Here is an 18,856-nt window from a genome sequence, read left to right on the forward strand (position 1 = left end):
GGAACGCCCTGTATTTTTTGCAGAGGTCTGAACAAGAAAGCCAGCCACTCCAGAAACAAAGAACCACATGGCGCTGGCCCCAGAAGCTTCCATTGAACAAAAAAGAATATATATATTTAATTTATTTATTTTTTGTTAGAGGAGACCACATAGGTAGCGAAGGAGACCTCAAGGGTCGCAGCTGAGAACCCCAAATGACGTCCATGAAGCCATCTCCTTGACTCTGTAAGAGCACATTTGGGGTACAATGGGTGCGCTTGGAGACCGTAACTCTAGTGCTCGTCAGTTTCTTATCTTTGTACAGTAACATACATGAAGCTTCAGACAGCCACGCGTGTTCCTTCCCTTTGATGTTATTCCTCCCTTCTGCCTCAGTCTCATTTAGAATTCCCTTTGAGACGCACGGATCCAGGCCTTGGCGGCAAATGCCCTTAATCGTCCAGCTGTCATTTTCAGAATTTGTTCTCAATTTACTTTTCTTTCTTTCTCAATTACTTGGCTTCTGTTGATTTTACAAACCGTTTTACATTTTCAGACATAATGGTTTACCTTTTGTTTATCTTGCAATTCTGTGCGGTACATTCACTGAAAAAGCAGTGCAGAAGTATTCATACCCTGATTGCAGTGCTAGCGGAGTATCTTGAAATAATGGCAGTGGTACAGCAATACTGGCACACCGTGCAGAAAGATCCCCTACTTAGTGCTGTATATTGCGGCATAAGAAACCAATGTCATGTTTTTAAACTAATTCTGCAGCAGGTAAAGCGATTTCTCGCTATCCAGGTAGATTAGCAATAATAATAATCATGATGTGTTATGTGTATAAAGCAATTCATGTACCATTGTTATTATTAGTATACTCCTTTGACAACCCCGAAAGGATGAAAAGGCCGAGTTCCCCTGACTAGTGTTCGAACCTGTGACCTGCAGTGAGCGCTTACCTATCCCGTTGAAATATCCGATCCTTAGATCAAATTTTAGGGATCGAAATTAAGGTTGGATAAGCGGGAGCTAAAAGCAACTCCTGGGTATCGAACATTGACCAGTGACCACGGGGGCGCTAGGGGCTAGCATGTAGGATGCAAACAAATCACTGTGTCCATTATTTACGACCCTGTATGCTTTATATGCCTTATCAATGTGACCTAATTTTTATATATAGTTAGTTAAATTCACATAGGTGCGGTTATTCAGCTTCAATTGGCCTTGGGAGCCAAAATTAGGTCCTGGCAACTGTTGCTTTCAAGCTAACCAGGCTCTTCTAGGCTACAAGCAGGAGCTAAATGGCTCCAAGCTCCCCTCAATCTTGAACGCTGAATCTACGGGAGCAGGGACTATGCTTTGTCACTTATCCTCTGTACTAAGTGCCTGTGATACTGTAAATGATTTGATGTATTGATTGCAAGTACAATGATGTCTTCCTGTCTTCTGTTTCAAATAGACAAATACTTGACACTAGGTATGGCCTTAAGCGGTGGCAGATTGGGGAGATTGCATCTAAAATTGGACAGCTGTATTACCATTATTAGTAAGTACATCACTATTCTTCTTTTGCGTTTGTTGGTCTGTAAAATGCATGCAAGACATATGAATGTGTCACGCTGATGGGCCAGATGACTGTATTGAAACATGCCATGGGAAAAAAACAGGTCTATTTCCCCCCAATCTGTGCCTTCGGTTCAGTTGCCAGGACAACAAATGTTTGTTTTCACTCCCAATTCCTTAAAAATATAAAAAACTGTCAATCATTCCACTAAGAGCAATAGGCTTCAGGTCAGTACATTGTTCATGTTGGTGCATTACCATCCGAGTGTGCCATTAACAACCCCAGTGTGCCATTAACAACCCATGGGTTCCTTGGGGATGCAGGTCTCGGTTTCCCTGCCTAGATCACATACAAGAAAACAAAGGGGTCTCTATTGGACTCGAAAAACTACTTATAAAGCTCCAAAAGAAATTTGGAAAAAGGATTCAGTGAAGAAGTCTTGAAACTAGGCACAAGGCAGTAGTCGGCATCACATACTCTGCAGACATAAAGTAAAGATATATTCAAAGACTAAAGCATAAAACATTTAACACACTACATTGTTAACTATCAAACCGTGACCATCTCCATATAGACACGCCACCAGATGTGCTACCACCTCCAACGAAAACAATGTATATTTCCACAAAAGTAATCAAAAACACAAGTTATTGCTCAGTAACCTTGAGCTGCAATTATATGTCAGCCCGGCACCTATTATTTGTACAGGTGCCTGATTCATTCAGAGAAAAGGTAGATACCACAAACAAAAGTGTTAATATCCCCTAGGTCAGCTACTTAATGTCAGGTTGCCTACTCGTGTTTCGGCTGGAGGAGGCCTTTCGATTCCTGTGGCCCAGCCTTCTTCAGAGCATAGAGAGTTTCATAAGAGATGGCCAAACATATACACCTACGGTCCATGTACATACAAGCTGAATTGCATTTGTCTATTGATTTATCCAATTTAATCTTCTGCGGATATCTATTCGAGCACCGAAGGCCAACATCGAACTGTAAGAGAGTCTCAAATATTCTTGCAAACAGTGTAGAAAAGTATAGTTGCTTGCGTGGTTAAATCAGACAAAAATCTGACGTGTCTCAGAGTAACATTCTACTGGAGCCCGGCGGAATGGAGCGTAGAACGGAAGGTCTTGATCAGACACATTCACACGGGTTTGGGGATGAGCTTTCAAAATAGAACATTGAGTGTTGAAATAAACAAAGTAGGAGCCTCCCTATTTAATGCCTTGAGTCCTAACCAGCCGTCTCTCACCTTTCTCTCCTCCGCCACATGCCACAATGCAATACATTTCTCCTCCACAACCTCTGTTCCGCACTCTCTCTCTCCCCCCTCCCATTGCTGTCATCTACTGATTTGTACCTCCTTCCCACTCCTTTTCTGGATGTTCCTCCCCTTCCACTTTTTACCTCATGAAATTCTCTCTTGCTCCTCTCTAAAGATGTTAATCACACCTTCTCCTCCTGGCTTCTCCTTCTCAATTCTATCACCTCCTCCTTTCTGTACTGATTGTCTCCTCTCCAGCTACTCAAGCCGACTGCTCACCTCCTACTTGTCCTTCTTCCTCCTCTTTCCCCAGTTCTTCTCCTCTCCTTCCCCCAGACTGATCTTCTCCTTCACCAACGCTCCTCATGACTTTCTCCTCCCCTTCTCATTTACCCCCTCTCCTTCCATCTCTGGTAGTTCTCCCTCTGCCTCTTCCAAACTGCTCTTCTCTTTCTTCTCAACTTCATTGCTTTAGATCATTTCTACCCTCCTTCCCTTCCTCTACCCTGATCCTCTGCTTCCCTGTCACCACCTCCTCCTCTGTGCTCCACCACACACTTCTTCTCTCCTCTTTCCTCATCTCCTCACTCCCACATTCCACCTTTTCTCCTGCTCCTTTTTTGACCTACCAGCGTTCCCTCAGACAGGATGGTTAAGTGTTTCACAAATTATATTTCTTTGCCGGCAGCAAGTGAACGTTGTGATTAGTGCTCGCTTTAGTGAACTACAAAGTTTGCAGCTGTCTTTGATCTGTTAGCAGAGTCGGACGATGGACTACTCGCCCAGGGTTTGTTGGGTCCGGGGTACCATCTTGGATCCATGTGGTCTGGAGTTGCTTCCCCGGGTTAAAAATGCCACTACTATTTACTCTGTCAACTCTTTGCTGAAGCTCCACACCCCTGAACCCGGAAGGGGGAACCCTCTACATACACTCGCATTACTCCCCTCCATGACAAACCTGTATCCATCACCACTATACGTGCTAACCTGCATGTAGCCAGTCTCCATGGTAATCTCAATCCTGTCCTCTGTTTCTGTAACATGTATTCGCCTTCTGTCATGACCCGGCGAAATTGCCCCTTCTGGACCTCATGGTCATTGTCACGAAGGGCTGGTACTCCTTGCTCCTCCCAACATGGCCGTACCAAGCTCCGTGCTACGCACTAGCTTTCACGTTGTGGCACGTACTATAAATTGGTAACACCCCTGCGGGTCTGCGCGTCTCAACGCTATCTTTGGTAGTGACCCGACGTGTGTTTACTCTCTACATTGGTTTCCTTGATCCTCTTACTTCCTTCCTTGCCTTTTATCCTGTTCCTGGATTTCCCCACCTACTTACTCGTTCATCGCTATCCTGGATACCCTGGAACCACGAACTTCCTGGAACTCTGAACGCGTCCTGCAACCTGACGAGGCTCAGGCGAGCCTATTCAAGACCCGAACCATCCACAGGAAGAGTCCTGCGGCCGAACAAGGGATATCCCGATCACAGGTGAGACGGGGGGAGATTTACGACAGTTTGAGACGCCAAACAATCAATACGGATTCTACCATGGAGAATGCTATTCAGGACCTGATGCGCGGAATGCAAGAACTTTCCACAGAGATGCAGAATTTAAAAGCCGAGAATGCGGCGCTAAGACAGCTTGTCTTGTCACATGACTCCGCGAACAAGGACAGCGTATTATTGGGAGGAGTGGTTGATAAATACGACGGTTCAACAAAGACCTTACGTGGATTCCTGGATTCTTGTTTGGTACATTTTACCTTCAAGCCCTACTATTTCTCAACTCCTAGGGCTAAGGTGGGCTTCATAATATCGCATCTTTCCGGTAATGCCCTTACATTGGCCACTCCTTTACTCAATTCAGAGGATGCTCTCCTGGATGATTATGAAGGGTTCATCGCGGAACTCAAGACCATGTTCGAACGACCAGAGCTGGTCCACGGTGCTCAAGAGAAGTTACTTGACTTCCAACAAGGATCCCAAGACATGTTGACCTATGTTACCAGATTCAAACAGCTAGCCAAAGAGGCGGACTGGCCCTGGAAGCCAGTTTTACCTTGTTTCGCAGAGGTCTAAATGAAGAGATTAAGGACGAGTTAGCCAGGGTGGCACGTCCTAGTTCATTCCAGGCCCTCCTGGACTTGTCTATGCAAGTAGACGTCAGAATCCAAGAAAGAAAGGCCGAAAAGAAAAAGAATAAAGTCTCAATTCAAAGAAACTCCCCAGAGAATACTACAAGGACAGAATCTGCCAAGAATCCGAGCACCGATTCTGAACCCATGCAACTTGGAGCCTTGCGTGGACCAATTTCCCAGCAGGAAAGGTTAAGAAGGATACACACAGGCTTATGCATGTATTGTGCCTCAGATAAACATCTAGTTAAAGAGTGTCCTCTGGCGCCTCCCCGACGCTCGGGAAACGCCAGCTCCCGATCCTAAATGGAGCAAGGTTTCGGGAGAGCGATGTTTGCTCCACATCAATTCCATCCTTGAACTCTCCTGGCCAAAACAAATTGGTGATATTACAGGTCTTTTTATCGCCATCCAAGGACAAGGTCTACCCTATACTGGCCTTGGTGGATTGCGGAGCAATGGGAGTCTTCATTGATCAAGATTGGGTCAGAAGTCATAACATTCCATATGAAGCAAGAAGTTTTTCACAGCCAGTGGAAGCAATTGACCGAAGACCTCTTTCCTCAGGACATATAAGTCTGCAAACAAGGGAGGTCCATCTTTCCATAAATCATCATCAAGAAAGAATTGTGTTTGACATTATAAAATCAGCCCATTACCCCTTGGTTCTGGGCATGCCCTGGTTACAAAAGCACAATCCATATATTAACTGGACGGCCGGATCCTTATTTCTGGGCTCGGAGTTCTGTATGAACCATTGTTTAAACCTGGATACCTCAGTCACAGCTCCTATAAGTCTACCAAGGTGTCCAGAGACACCACTCATGGTTTCCAATATTGTACAAGTTCCAGAGATCTATCAAGGGTATGCTGATGTATTCTCTACTGCCATTGTTCAAGCCTTACCTCCACATAGACCCAAAGACTGTACCATAGATACTGAACCCTCAGCAGTGATTCCCTTTGGCACAATGTTTATCCTTTCAGAACCCGAAAAGAGAGCCACTCCGGGAATACCTAGACACTAATCTTGAGAACGGCACCATAAGACCTTCAAAATCACCAGCTGGTGCTTCATTGTTCTTCGTTCCAAAAAAGGATACCAAAGAGCTTAGACCTTGCTTGGACTATCGGGGCCTAAATCAATACACCCTGAAAGACAGATATCCACTACCCCTGATCTCGGATATCCTTGAAGCTGTGAGAGGTGCAGTGATATTCACAAAACTGGATCTCCGAGGTGCTTACCATTTAATCCGTATCCGGGAAGGAGACAAATGGAAAACAGCCTTTAGAACACCCTTTGGTCACTTTGAATACCTAGTCATGCCCTTTGGTCTGACTAATGCTCCTGCAGTCTTCCAGCGTTTTATGGATAGGGTGTTCTCTGACATGTTATTTCTCAATGTTATCGTCTACTTGGATGACATATTGATCTTCTCCAAGGACTCCTTGAAACATGAAGAACATGTAAAAGCAGTACTTCAACGTCTCCGTGAAAATCAACTCTTAGCCAAACCAGAAAAATGTTTGTTTCATGTTACATCAGTTCACTATCTGGGATTTGTCCTTAGTTCAGAAGGAATTAGTATGAACCCTTCAAAGGTGAAGGCCATACTGGCTTGGCCCGCCCCAACATCTGTTAAGCAAATACAATCCTTCCTGGGGCTTGCCAACTTCTACTGGAAATTCATTCCCACCTTTTCCGAGATTGTTCAACCCATTGTTAATCTCCTGAAGAAAGCCGTTCCATTTAACTGGTATATACCACAAGACAAGGCATTTCAACGCTTGAAAGAAGAATTCACTCAGGCCCCCATCCTGGCCCAACCTGACATAAATTGTCCTTTTCTAGTGGAAACTGATGCCTCCAATAACGCCATAGGAGCAGTTTTAAAGCAAGAATCCGATGATAAGTTGGAACATCCCATTGCTCATCTCTCACGGACCCTGACCACCAGCGAGACTCACTACTCAGTTCTGGAGAAGGAGTTATTGGCTATTCGTCATGCCTTCACTGAATGGAGACATCTACTCCTGGGTGCTAAATATCCAGTTCAAGTCCGTACTGATCATCGAAATCTTCAGGTCCTACAATCCATGGAGTGCAGGAACAGTAGACAAGCTCGATGGGCCTACTTCTTTGCTCAATATCAATTTCAAATTTCACATGTTCCCGGATCGCAAAACTTGATTGCCGATGCCCTTTCTCGGCGTCCCGACTACGTTCCCTTGGAGGATAAGATCTATCCTAAAATGTTTCCACCCACAATCTTTGTAGCTCAAGCGATCAATCTCCTGGAAGAAATCAGAGTACAGACTCAATTATCTGAACTCTGGAAGGAAATATCGAAGAAAAATCCGTGGCGTCTAACAATCAAGGAAGGATATTTATTCAAGAACAATTCAGTGGTCATTCCGACAAAAGAACTTCAACAGAAGGTAATGAATCTATGCCATGATACGCTTCACTCCGGCCATCGAGGAGTAACCAACACCTTCCGTCTTATACAAAGACAGTTCTGGTGGCCAGGGATGAAGTCCAGTGTAGTTCAATACATCAAGACCTGTGCTATTTGTAGTCAGAACAAATACGATAATCAGAGGCCGGCTGGTCTGCTTCTACAACCTACGTTGCCAACCAGACCCTGGGAAGTTATTGCCACTGACTTCATTGTTGAATTACACCTTCCCGAGGATATACAACCATCATGGTAACCATTGACTTGTTCACTCATCTCGCTCATTTTACACCATTGTATAAACTACCATCTTCCTCAGAACTTGCTGGAATTTTCCTGGAACATATTTTTCATCTTCATGGCCTTCCTTCCAAGATTATTTCGGATCGGGGACCTCAGTATATTTCACAATTCTGGAGACATCTCTGTCGTGTTCTAGGAATCCAACGTGCCCTTTCTTCAGGCTATCATCCACAAACCAATGGGGCAACGGAATGAGTAAATCAAACCCTGGAACAATATCTTCGTTGTTTTGCCACCAAGGTTCAAGACGATTGGTCTCTCCTTATACCTTTAGCTGAATTCTCCTACAATAACTCAGATCATTCGGCTCTCAAGATCAGCCCTTTCTATTGAAGTCAAGGTCATCACCCGTCTGTTTTACCATCAGTTCTTCCAGAATCTACTCCGGTACCTACCCTTGACTCTTGGATTCAGACGCTGATCGGCGTACAAAGAGAGGCCAAGGATCAGTTAGAACAGGCCCAGACTCGAACCAAAAGATATGCGGACTCTAAGAGAAGACCATCACCTTCCTATTCAGTTGGCGATCAAGTCTGGTTAGCCTCGAAAATGTTACCTCGACATCTACGACCAAACAAATTAGCTCCTCACTATTATGGTCCATTTTCTATAAAGGAGATCATCAATCCTGTCTCCTTCCGACTTAAGCTCCCGGATTCCTGTAAGAAGATACATCCAGTCTTCCATACTTCCCTGTTGAAACCCTACGTTAGTTCTACTCGAAAACCCTTCAAACCCACACCTGTTGTTGTGGACGACCAGTTGGAATATGAGGTGTCCAGGATATGTGATTCCAGGTATAGGAGGGGTCGACTACAATATCTGGTCGAGTGGAAAGGCTACCCCCCTAGCGAGAGAACATGGGAAACAGTTTCTAATTTAAAGACCCCTCGTTTGCTCAGAAGATTCCATCTTATTCACCCAGGCAAGCCTGGAGGAGCCAGTCTTCGGAGGGGGCATGCTGTCATGACCCGACAAAATTGCCTCTTCTGGACCTCATGGTCATTGTCACGAAGGGCTGGTACTCCTTGTTCCTCCCAACATGGCCGTACCAAGCTCCGTGCTACGCACTAGCTTTCACGTCGTGGCACGTACTATAAATTGGTCACGCCCCTGCGGGTCCGCACGTCTCAACGCTATCTTCGGTAGTGACCCGACGTGTGTTTACTCTCTACATTGGTTTCCTTGATCCTCTTACTTCCTTCCTTGCCTTTTATCCTGTTCCTGGATTACCCCACCTACTTACTCGTTCATCGCTATCCTGGATACCCTGGAACCACGAACTTCCCGGAACTCTGAACGCGTCCTGCAACCTGACGAGGCTCGGGCGAGCCTATTCAAGACCCGAACCATCCACAGGAAGAGTCATGCGGCCGAACAAGGGAGATCCCGATCACAGGTGAGACGGGGGGAGATTTACGACACCTTCATCCACTGGTCAGATGCTCACTGTATCCCAATCTAATGTATAGCTTCTGATTTAGTGGTGGTGTCCCGTTGGCCATTGGCTGCTTTGGTAAGTATTTCGGTTCCATGTCTTAAAATCACGGCAGAAATGGCCGTGTATACAAAATATTGCAGCAAAAATGCTGTGGTTTTGCCGCCACAATCGTGTAAAGGATGCGAGGGACACTCCTGCAACCCCCGGACCCATTATACCATTCAAGGGAGTGGGGGACACCCCGGCAACCCACGCTCCCCTTAAATGGTATAATGGGGTACACCTTTACCGGGTCAAACCACAATATTTTTTACCGCCGATATTTTTGCTGCGATTTTATTACCTGATACCAAGTATTTCTAGGTGAAACACCCATGACTTCAATAAAATATAAATACAAATAACTACCTAAACATCTTTCACTTCAAACAATCTATCAGCTGCTAGCGTTGGAACTCCCATGCCCTTTCGACCAATGGGCCATTAACCATCAAAGCACCAACCGTACCGCCTGAACTGTTAGATTGATCAATACCCCCAATACAACCAGGCCAAAGGATCTGATTAGCCCTACCGATCTGTTCCATCAGGGAGTGGCAAAGACCTTCAATAGCCACCAGCTTGCTTTCCAATGTGGCTTGCCTCCAAACCATCTGAGATATTGATTTAAATATCTGACCACTTTGGCAACAGACTTAAATCTGTTTGAGATTCATTTCAGGGAACTGGATTGACTTGACTTCCCAGGAACTGAAAGATGTGGGATGTGTAACCAGGGTTTTCTGTAGCAGTGGGTTGTAACCACATCCGTAGTTGGCAAAAGGCTGTGCCGGGGTTGCCTGTTGGTCCCAGCCCAATCAATTATAAGCTAGAACGAATGTGAATGTGGCCATGTTTACAGTTCAGAATGAGGGGGGGAGTGGGCCACACAATGAGCTGCTGCCGGGAACAGGGCAAAAACATTCCTTTAACATATAAAGAAAGTGGAAGTGTTGCAGGGTGCTGCTAATGGCTCTAACTGGGAGCAATCGTTCTTAGAACACAGAGAGAATAGATTGGAGAAGGAAAACACTGCTGTATGCTGGGAAAGGAAGTCCAAGCTCCGAGCCACCCCTGGAAAAAGCATTGACAGTGGACCACATCAATGCAAGCTCCCTCAACATTGGTACAGAGATTGAAAGGAACTCGGTTACAGAAGCCAACACACCACTGCATGCTGGGAATTGCAGTCCAGATTCCCAAACAGTGGTGATGCAGAGACTGAAAAGAGATTAATTACACGTCGGGAGTTGGTTGTTAAGCGTCCACATTTCTCTGACAATGAGGCAAAAGCATACCCTGTCTTGTGTGTTTGTCAGAGATTGGGGGTGAGTTAACTGGCATCCTTGTTGTTGAATCCTATTAAGTAGGGGGGGCACTGAGATTAAGGAAAGATGCAATGCACCCACATGCCCTGAAAAATCACCCATTATTCAGAAGCTAATAGTCCTTGATTACTTTGGGACGAGGAGAACTTTTACACCATAATGCAAGTAAAAGCTGTTCATTTTGTTTTTAATGTGTTTTTTCGTATGTTGTTGGACATATGGCTCGTTACAGCTATGGCGGTGCGGTAAAAAATTGGCAGTAATGGTATTACCGCCACTTTTCCCGCACTGCCGTACTAAGAGTATGGCTCTGGAGTGCAGAATTTACCACCAGCATTATGCTGGAGGTAAACCCTCCCACTGTCTGCCGAAAAATCAGCATAATTACCGCGGCGGACATTCCAGTGGACTCTGGAAGAAAGGAGGTTTACTCTGCCACCACCACGTGTAATTCCACCAGACCAAGTGGCGGTAACGGTAATTCAGTTGGGCGGTAATCCAGCAGATTTACCACCGGAATACTGCCCAATTTGTAACGGGGCCCAATTATGCCAACACGCGTTTCGTACACCTGGAACCTGTTAACAAGGCAGTAAATTGGTCGAACAATCCTGCGTGACATGGGCCAAGTGGAATTAGATTAAATAGGCTACCTGTGCACGCCAGCTATCATACTGAAATTGCTCTATTAATGTGTTGCTTTAGGAGAGCGTCGGGTGCATGAAACAGATGTTGATATAAAATGACTAATAACATTTGAACTAGAAGACAGATTTGACCTACATTATCGTCTGACAGTGATTACTTTAGAGGGGTGTCCAGTACGGCTATTCCCCTTCCGATTAACACCCCAGTGCCCAGCCACTGTTCACACAGGTATTGAAAGGGGATTCAGTACAAGTTGAAACCCAAACCTTTCAGTGATAAAGCGATCGAAGCACGCCATTTTGTATGCCGGGAATTCTAGCCCAGGTTTCTAGACCATATTGCTAAAGAGTCCGAATAGAACCGCTGCCAAACTCCCAGACGTGGCTTACAAAGAGATTGAGAGAAACTGTGGAATAAAGAACTGTGGCAACATGAAGGACCAAGGTTAGTGTTCTGACCGCCCAACAGTACTTAACTTAAATAAACTGTTAAAACTCTATCCTGTTTTAGTTTACATCATTTAATTCTGTGAGCAACCACGTGTCCTATGTTTTGTCTTTCATTTTGAAAATGCCAAATAGTGCTCAAAATCGCTGTGTTGTTCTGGGTGTCCAGTTTTCTTTTTCTGTGATTAATTTCCGTTCTTAGGTTAGCATGTAAACAGACCAATGACAATGAGTTTTGTTTTCTATCCGCCAAATGTGTGCTATTAAGGCCCCGTCCTCTTATTTGTATAATGTTATTGCTGTTTTCTTGATGGAACCTATAATGTGTGTCAAGAGTTTTACACATAATAAAAATGAAAAATTTAAACCCAAAAATAGTTTCACTAAAGAGGAAAGTGGAATTGGTAGAGGAGCGAGAGTTGGCCACATTAATGCTTCTAGTTAATCATGTCCGTTTGCAGGTGGAGTGAGACTTAGGTGCTGATTCATGGAATTTGTGCACCTGAAAAACTGGGATTTGTGTGCCATTCTGCCTGCAAATCCCCATTTGTTAGACAGGGATTTGCGGGCAGAATGGCGCACACATGCCCGTTTTTTGGTGCACAAATTCCACGAATCAGCCCCTTAATCTGTGATATTTTCTTTCAGACTACCTGGTCAATTTCAAATCTCAAATTGACAACGTAACCGTACCCACCAAAAACCTCTAACCGCATTGCTGCTCGCGTCTCGTTTTCCATTTTGTACGTATCATAATTGCTATCGTCTTTCTTCCGCAGCTTGCGAACATCTGAAACGAGTTACCTGAATGAGGCCTTTTCGTTCTACTCTGCGATAAGACAGAGATCCTATTACTCCCAGGTCAATAAGGAGGACAGGTAAGTTAGAACAAATCGGTTGCAGCTCCGAACCTTAACGTCACTTACCATAGACCTTGCGGCAAATTCATTACAGAAAAGTAACCTTCTCATTGTTTTGGAGAAAGCTGCAGCGAAGAAACCGGCCACCCGGGAGGTAGCGTCAATTCCTGCACACGCTAATGAAGCTTTGAGAATGATCATTGCACGGCCCCTGAAGATTTGTTGGCAGGGATCTGCAGTAGAAAAGCCCATATCTGATCTGTGTCCTTACCAGCGTTTGTCATTGATGTCGGTGGCAATTACCGCCATGTAACTGAAATTGGCAGCAGTGAACTGCAGTCCAAAGAATAGAGACAGGAAGGCAATAATTCGCTTCCTATCTGTTTTAACTGCAGGGCTCTAATGTTTTCGACACTTCCCGAATCATCCACCTTAAGCTGTGCAGTGTGATCATGCCCGTGTGCCCAGATCACTGTGAGAGGTTATGGAAAATTGGCTTTCTGGAGGCTCCTGTACCCGCTTATTTTATGTTTTACTTGGCAAATTGATCAGTGGAAAATGATTGTTCTGTTTCGGACCTAGTGGATGCTGGCCTTGCTGTGCCCTTGTACAGTGCCATGTTCGACCTCCCCAGCATTCACTCAGCTTTTGAGCTTGATCACGCCACATGACCACCCTTGGTTTTAGTTTTTCCATCAGGGAATGTATAATTACCATAGCCAACACACAGCCGCCCTACAGCCCATCACTGGATGTCACCTCATAATCATGGCACTGATGCAAGCCATTTTAGCTTCAATGATGCCGAGCTACATTTCTAAATGAAGCCGAAAACTCTCACCCACTTTGCTACTCGTTATATATCATCATTTAGCTTTTTATTTTTCAGGACATTTCTCCTTGTGTATTTATATAATAATAATTTGCATGTATATAGCGCTACGAACCCTCAAGCATCTGAGCGCTGCTTATTATCACCCACACTGTGTGGTGCTCATTCAACGACCTCGGAAGGATGAAAGGCTGAGCTTGGCCCTGCCGGATTCGAACCTGCTGCCTGCAGGCTCTGCACAGATGTCAAAGGCAAGCGCTCTACTCACTGTGCTATCGGACCGACATAGAAGGCAGATTCCGTCTTCATAGGTTCTGCTTTTAAAACTACAGTAATTTATATTTTACAAAAGATCCTTGTCTGCTTGGAAAAGGGCTCTGTCTGTAGTAGAATCTGTTCCATTTTCTGTAAGGGAGTTGACACATTCACGCCAGACCCTGAACGGGTTGGGTTTTCGCCCGTAGCTGCAACCCGATTATAAATACAACACATATATAAAATTAAAAAATACTACGTGCTAACCTAGCTGGGAAGCAGTCGAGCGCGGTCTATAGGGATCACCCCCTGGGAGTAACATGGAAGGTGTGGGGGTAGACACATTTCCTCACAAATAAAATGCGGTGGGAGACCCCCCCCAATCCCACCAGATTCCCCACCATAATTAAATACCTAAAGCCACCCCCACCCCCGTATTTATTAGCAAGGAAATGTATAACAGAACTGTGAACAAGTGGCCCTTCAGCAAATAGGCCTGCGATTAAATGGGCATGAACAGCAAATGAGCTTGAATGAATTTCAATGTTAGGTTTACCATGCAGCGCTGCAACGTTAGCATTCTAGATGGAGTTGGACGGGTAGAGGGAGCAGATTTTCTGGTGTAAGGTCAATGTTGGGTTTACCATGCAGCGCTGCAACGTTAGCTCTCTAGATGGAGTTGGACGGGTAGAGGGAGCAGATTTTCTGGTGTAAGGTCAATGTTAGGTTTACCATGCAGCGCTGCAACGTTAGCATTCTAGATGGAGTTGGACGGGTAGAGGGAGCAGATTTTCTGGTGTAAGGTCAATGTTAGGTTTACCATGCAGCGCTGCAACGTTAGCATTCTAGATGGAGTTGGACGGGTAGAGGGAGCAGATTTTCTGGTGTAAGGTCAATGTTAGGTTTACCATGCAGCGCTGCAACGTTAGCATTCTAGATGGAGTTGGACGGGTAGAGGGAGCAGATTTTCTGGTGTAAGGTCAATGTTAGGTTTACCATGCAGCGCCGCAACGTTAGCTTTCTATATGGAGTTGGACGGGTAGAGGGAGCAGATTTTCTGGTGTAAGGTCAATGTTAGGTTTACCATGCAGCGCTGCAACGTTAGCATTCTAGATGGAGTTGGACGGGTAGAGGGAGCAGATTTTCTGGTGTAAGGTCAATGTTAGGTTTACCATGCAGCGCTGCAACGTTAGCTTTCTATATGGAGTTGGACGGGTAGAGGGAGCAGATTTTCTGGTGTAAGGTCAATGTTAGGTTTACCATGCAGCGCTGCAACGTTAGCATTCTAGATGGAGTTGACGGGTAGAGGAAGCGGATTTTCTGGTGTAAGGTCAACGTTAGGTTTACCATGCAGCGCTGCAACGTTAGTATTCTAGATGGAGTTGGACGGGTAGAGGGAGCAGATTTTCTGGTGTAAGGTCAATGTTAGGTTTACCATGCAGCGCTGCAACGTTAGCATTCTAGATGGAGTTGGACGGGTAGAGGGAGCAGATTTTCTGATGTAAGGTCAATGTTGGGTTTACCATGCAGCGCTGCAACGTTAGCATTCTAGATGGAGTTGGACGGGTAGAGGGAGCAGATTTTCTGATGTAAGGTCAATGTTAGGTTTACCATGCAGCGCCGCAACGTTAGCATTCTAGATGGAGTTGGACGGGTAGAGGGAGCAGATTTTCTGGTGTAAGGTCAATGTTAGGTTTACCATGCAGCGCTGCAACGTTAGCTTTCTATATGGAGTTGGACGGGTAGAGGGAGCAGATTTTCTGGTGTAAGGTCAATGTTAGGTTTACCATGCAGCGCTGCAACGTTAGCATTCTAGATGGAGTTGACGGGTAGAGGAAGCGGATTTTCTGGTGTAAGGTCAATGTTAGGTTTACCATGCAGCGCCGCAACGTTAGCTTTCTATATGGAGTTGGACGGGTAGAGGGAGCAGATTTTCTGGTGTAAGGTCAATGTTAGGTTTACCATGCAGCGCTGCAACGTTAGCATTCTAGATGGAGTTGGACGGGTAGAGGAAGCGGATTTTCTGGTGTAAGGTCAATGTTAGGTTTACCATGCAGCGCTGCAACGTTAGCATTCTAGATGGAGTTGACGGGTAGAGGAAGCGGATTTTCTGGTGTAAGGTCAATGTTAGGTTTACCATGCAGCGCTGCAACGTTAGCTTTCTATATGGAGTTGGATTTTCTGGGCATTGCTTTTTGCATAAAGCCCAAGGTAGGATTCTATTGGGCTGCCGTGTGGTCCTCGTCCTGGTCTAGCAGCTATAAAGCAACATTAGGGGATTTCTTTGCAATCAGCTGGGCAGAACCGGCGCCCTGGGTGAAGCTTGTAAGAGATCTGCTTACATGCATCACTATGAAACCGCTCCGGGAGGAACCTGCCTTCATACATAACTGTTCCAAGGAGTCTGTTTTCACTGGCCTTAAAGATTGGTTTTAAACATAGTTAATAAAAATGGTGCCTTCCACACTAGAGTGAAACAGAGCTATGTTATGTTTTTTGTAATGTTTGGTAGTACTGTAGCCAGATACCGGAGCAGGTTATAGCCTCTCTATACATAGAGTGCACATTTTTTCCCATCTTCAAAATTCTACATTCCTGAAGCTGTGTTCTATGCGCTTGTTTCTAATATTTATTTAAAAAACAGTCGTCGGTCCGTGGCTCCTGTAAGTATCTTGCCCGTACGGGGTTAGAATCAATCATAATCCCAAAATACAAAGGAGACACCACCAATCCTAGCAACTATAGGCCCATCGCTTTCCTGGAAGCCCCTAGCACAACTTTCTGAACTTTATTCTTGAGGGATCTAAACAGTTGGCTTGTGTATTTGGGTATTATTTCACGCTACCAAGTGGTATTCCGCCCATCGATGGCTACAGCAGTAAATGCCACCATCATGGCCCATTTTTTGGCGGCTGTTAAGAAGGGTTCCATTGGCACTTCCTACATGGCTTCATCAGACAGGAGTAGTGCCTTTGATAGTCAAGCGTGCCATCTAGTGGAATAAGTTGTTAACTTGGGGTGTCCCGCTCAAATTGGTACAACTATTGGCAACTTTGCAAACTGGCACATCGATTAAAGTGAGACTGACCAAGGCGGGGCTGGTGTCAGGACCTTTTGAGATCCATGTGGGTCTCAAACAGGGTTGTGTCCTGGCCGCAGCCCTCTTTAATGCATATATCAGTGATATTGATGACCTCTGGTCACTTGCACGCACATTTCAGATAAAGCTAGGCCACCTGAATTTGAACTGATTAACCTTCGCTTATGACCTGGTCTTCTTTGAAAAGACCCCATTCGGGTTACAGCTTTTTCGCATAGCCCACCTACAACAACCTCTTGGTTAATGGAAACAAGTCAAAAATTGTCATCTTCAGAACCAAAACTAGACTTAAAGTTATGTATTGGAAAGTGGGCGAGCAAAGGCTAGAATGGGTCTCTTCTATTAAATGTTTGGGATACAATCTTACTAACAGCTGCCCAATATCTGATTTGTAAAATCTCGCTGAAAACTAAAACTGGGCCTTTGATAACACAGCAAAAAAAATTCAACAATAAGCTATGTCAATTTTCGCTCCTTCCTCTATTGCGATTCTACTTGGCAAAAGTGGAACCAGTAATCTTATATGGTCTGGACTTGGCGACAGCAGAAACGGGCCATTACTTGAATACCCACCAGGGAGGTATATGGAAGGAAACCTTGGTCTTGTCCAAAGCAATTCCCTATGCTATCATCAGGCATGAACTAGGGTTGATTTCCCTGCAAAGCAGGATTCATTGGAGGCAACTGCCTAGTAGCGCAAAGATCCTAGGTCCCCCAACAAATTATATGTAGATTGATTTAAGGGAAATGCTAACATCTCAATCGAATTCGCTAAATGTTTTTAAGGACAATAAGCTTTTAATTGATATACAATCATCCAAGGAGGAGCTTGTCACCAGACGAGCTAAAACAAAGCATAAGCTATTTACTAAGGACTGGTCAGATACAATAGGTCTTTTAGGTTCGTACCAGACTTACAAGGAATATGCCAAATTCCAGAGGAAAAGAGAGAACGTACCGAAATATATCTCTTTCCATGCAACAAGGCTCGTAATTTATATCTGCTTTTCCGTTTGAACCAACTGCCAACACTAGAACATATTGGTGCCTGGTCACTGCAATTACTGCACCCCTTCTATTGTAGACTCTGTAGTTGCACTTCTGCCCCTGAATCCCTTCAACATCTAATTCTTTACTGCCCTAAACTTACCGTGATTACAATTCATCATTTTAAAGCACTTGGGGGACCCTTTCTGGGCCCGACTGATGTGGGGTGATAGTGTTTCATTGGTGTTAGCCCTGCCTAGGTTTATTATTGAAGTGTTGACGATCCTGGAGGAGCCAGTTTAGTGGACTCCATGGATAAGGCTACGGTTGGCTGTTTTTTTTGGTTTGTTTCTAATTATATACGTATGTATTTTAGTGTATACATTTTTAGTGTCTCTTTTTAATCTATAACATTTGTGTAGGTAATTTCAAGACACAGATGAATCTTCATGAATGTTTATACGGGAATGCTACGTCCTGATGAAGATGGACATCATCTGTAATCCAGCTACATGTGTTTTCCATCGAAACTACCTGGTTTAAGGCGCCATGCTCACGATACTGTTTTACGTATTTGTGGTTTATTTTGCATGTCACCTTAGTAGTTGACGTATAGCATCCCATGTTAGACTTTTTAGAGTATGGGTTTATGAATATTATTTTTGTGAAGACCTTTCAGTTTCTTGTTTGTTGCAATGTTTAAACTGCTAAATTCGGAACGAACAACTTTCTTTGCTGCCACTATCAGGATTTAATCCATCTTCAAATTCATTTTGAAACCATCCTGACTACATTCGGTTGACTAGGATTTTTTTCCACCCGAGGGATTCCCTTCTCTCGAGTAGATTTTATCCTTCGACATTGACTTGGACTTATTTTGGACGATGGTGGTTATTACCCAGCTTGTAATTGGGCAGCAAATTCCCAGCAGCTCTATTGTGATATTAGCATTTTTCTTCACATTTTGCACTTTATTCATGTTGTATAACTGTATGTCCTATATTTATACTTGCTCTTATATGAGCTCTGATCTATTTAATAATCATTTTAATGTTTCTAATTAAATAAAGAAAAATAAATACATTTTTCAAAAAAACTTGTTTATGCATTACGTGTAGTGATCTGAGGGGTTGATTGAGGGACCGCCCCGAATACTGGTGGGATTGTGTTTTTTATAGTGGACTTGTTTATATCCGCTGGCTTGGT

At 44.5% G+C, this 18,856-nt stretch overlaps 1 protein-coding gene across 4 annotated transcripts in view; it reads left to right on the top strand.

Moving 5' to 3' along the window:
* The window catches only part of SCAI (suppressor of cancer cell invasion), an 877,065-nt gene that overhangs the window by 575,919 nt on the left and 282,290 nt on the right, over positions 1-18,856 (top strand). For all 4 annotated transcript variants that reach the window (XM_069609434.1, XM_069609437.1, XM_069609436.1 and 1 more), the window contains 2 exons: positions 1,442-1,528; positions 12,396-12,494. In XM_069609434.1, coding sequence (XP_069465535.1) covers positions 1,442-1,528; positions 12,396-12,494 — 186 coding nt within the window. The remainder of the gene's footprint in view (positions 1-1,441; positions 1,529-12,395; positions 12,495-18,856) is intronic.

The sequence above is a fragment of the Ambystoma mexicanum genome, chromosome 8, assembly GCF_040938575.1.
Source record: "Ambystoma mexicanum isolate Mex_15411 chromosome 8, UKY_AmexF1_1, whole genome shotgun sequence".
Lineage (NCBI taxonomy): Eukaryota > Metazoa > Chordata > Amphibia > Caudata > Ambystomatidae > Ambystoma > Ambystoma mexicanum.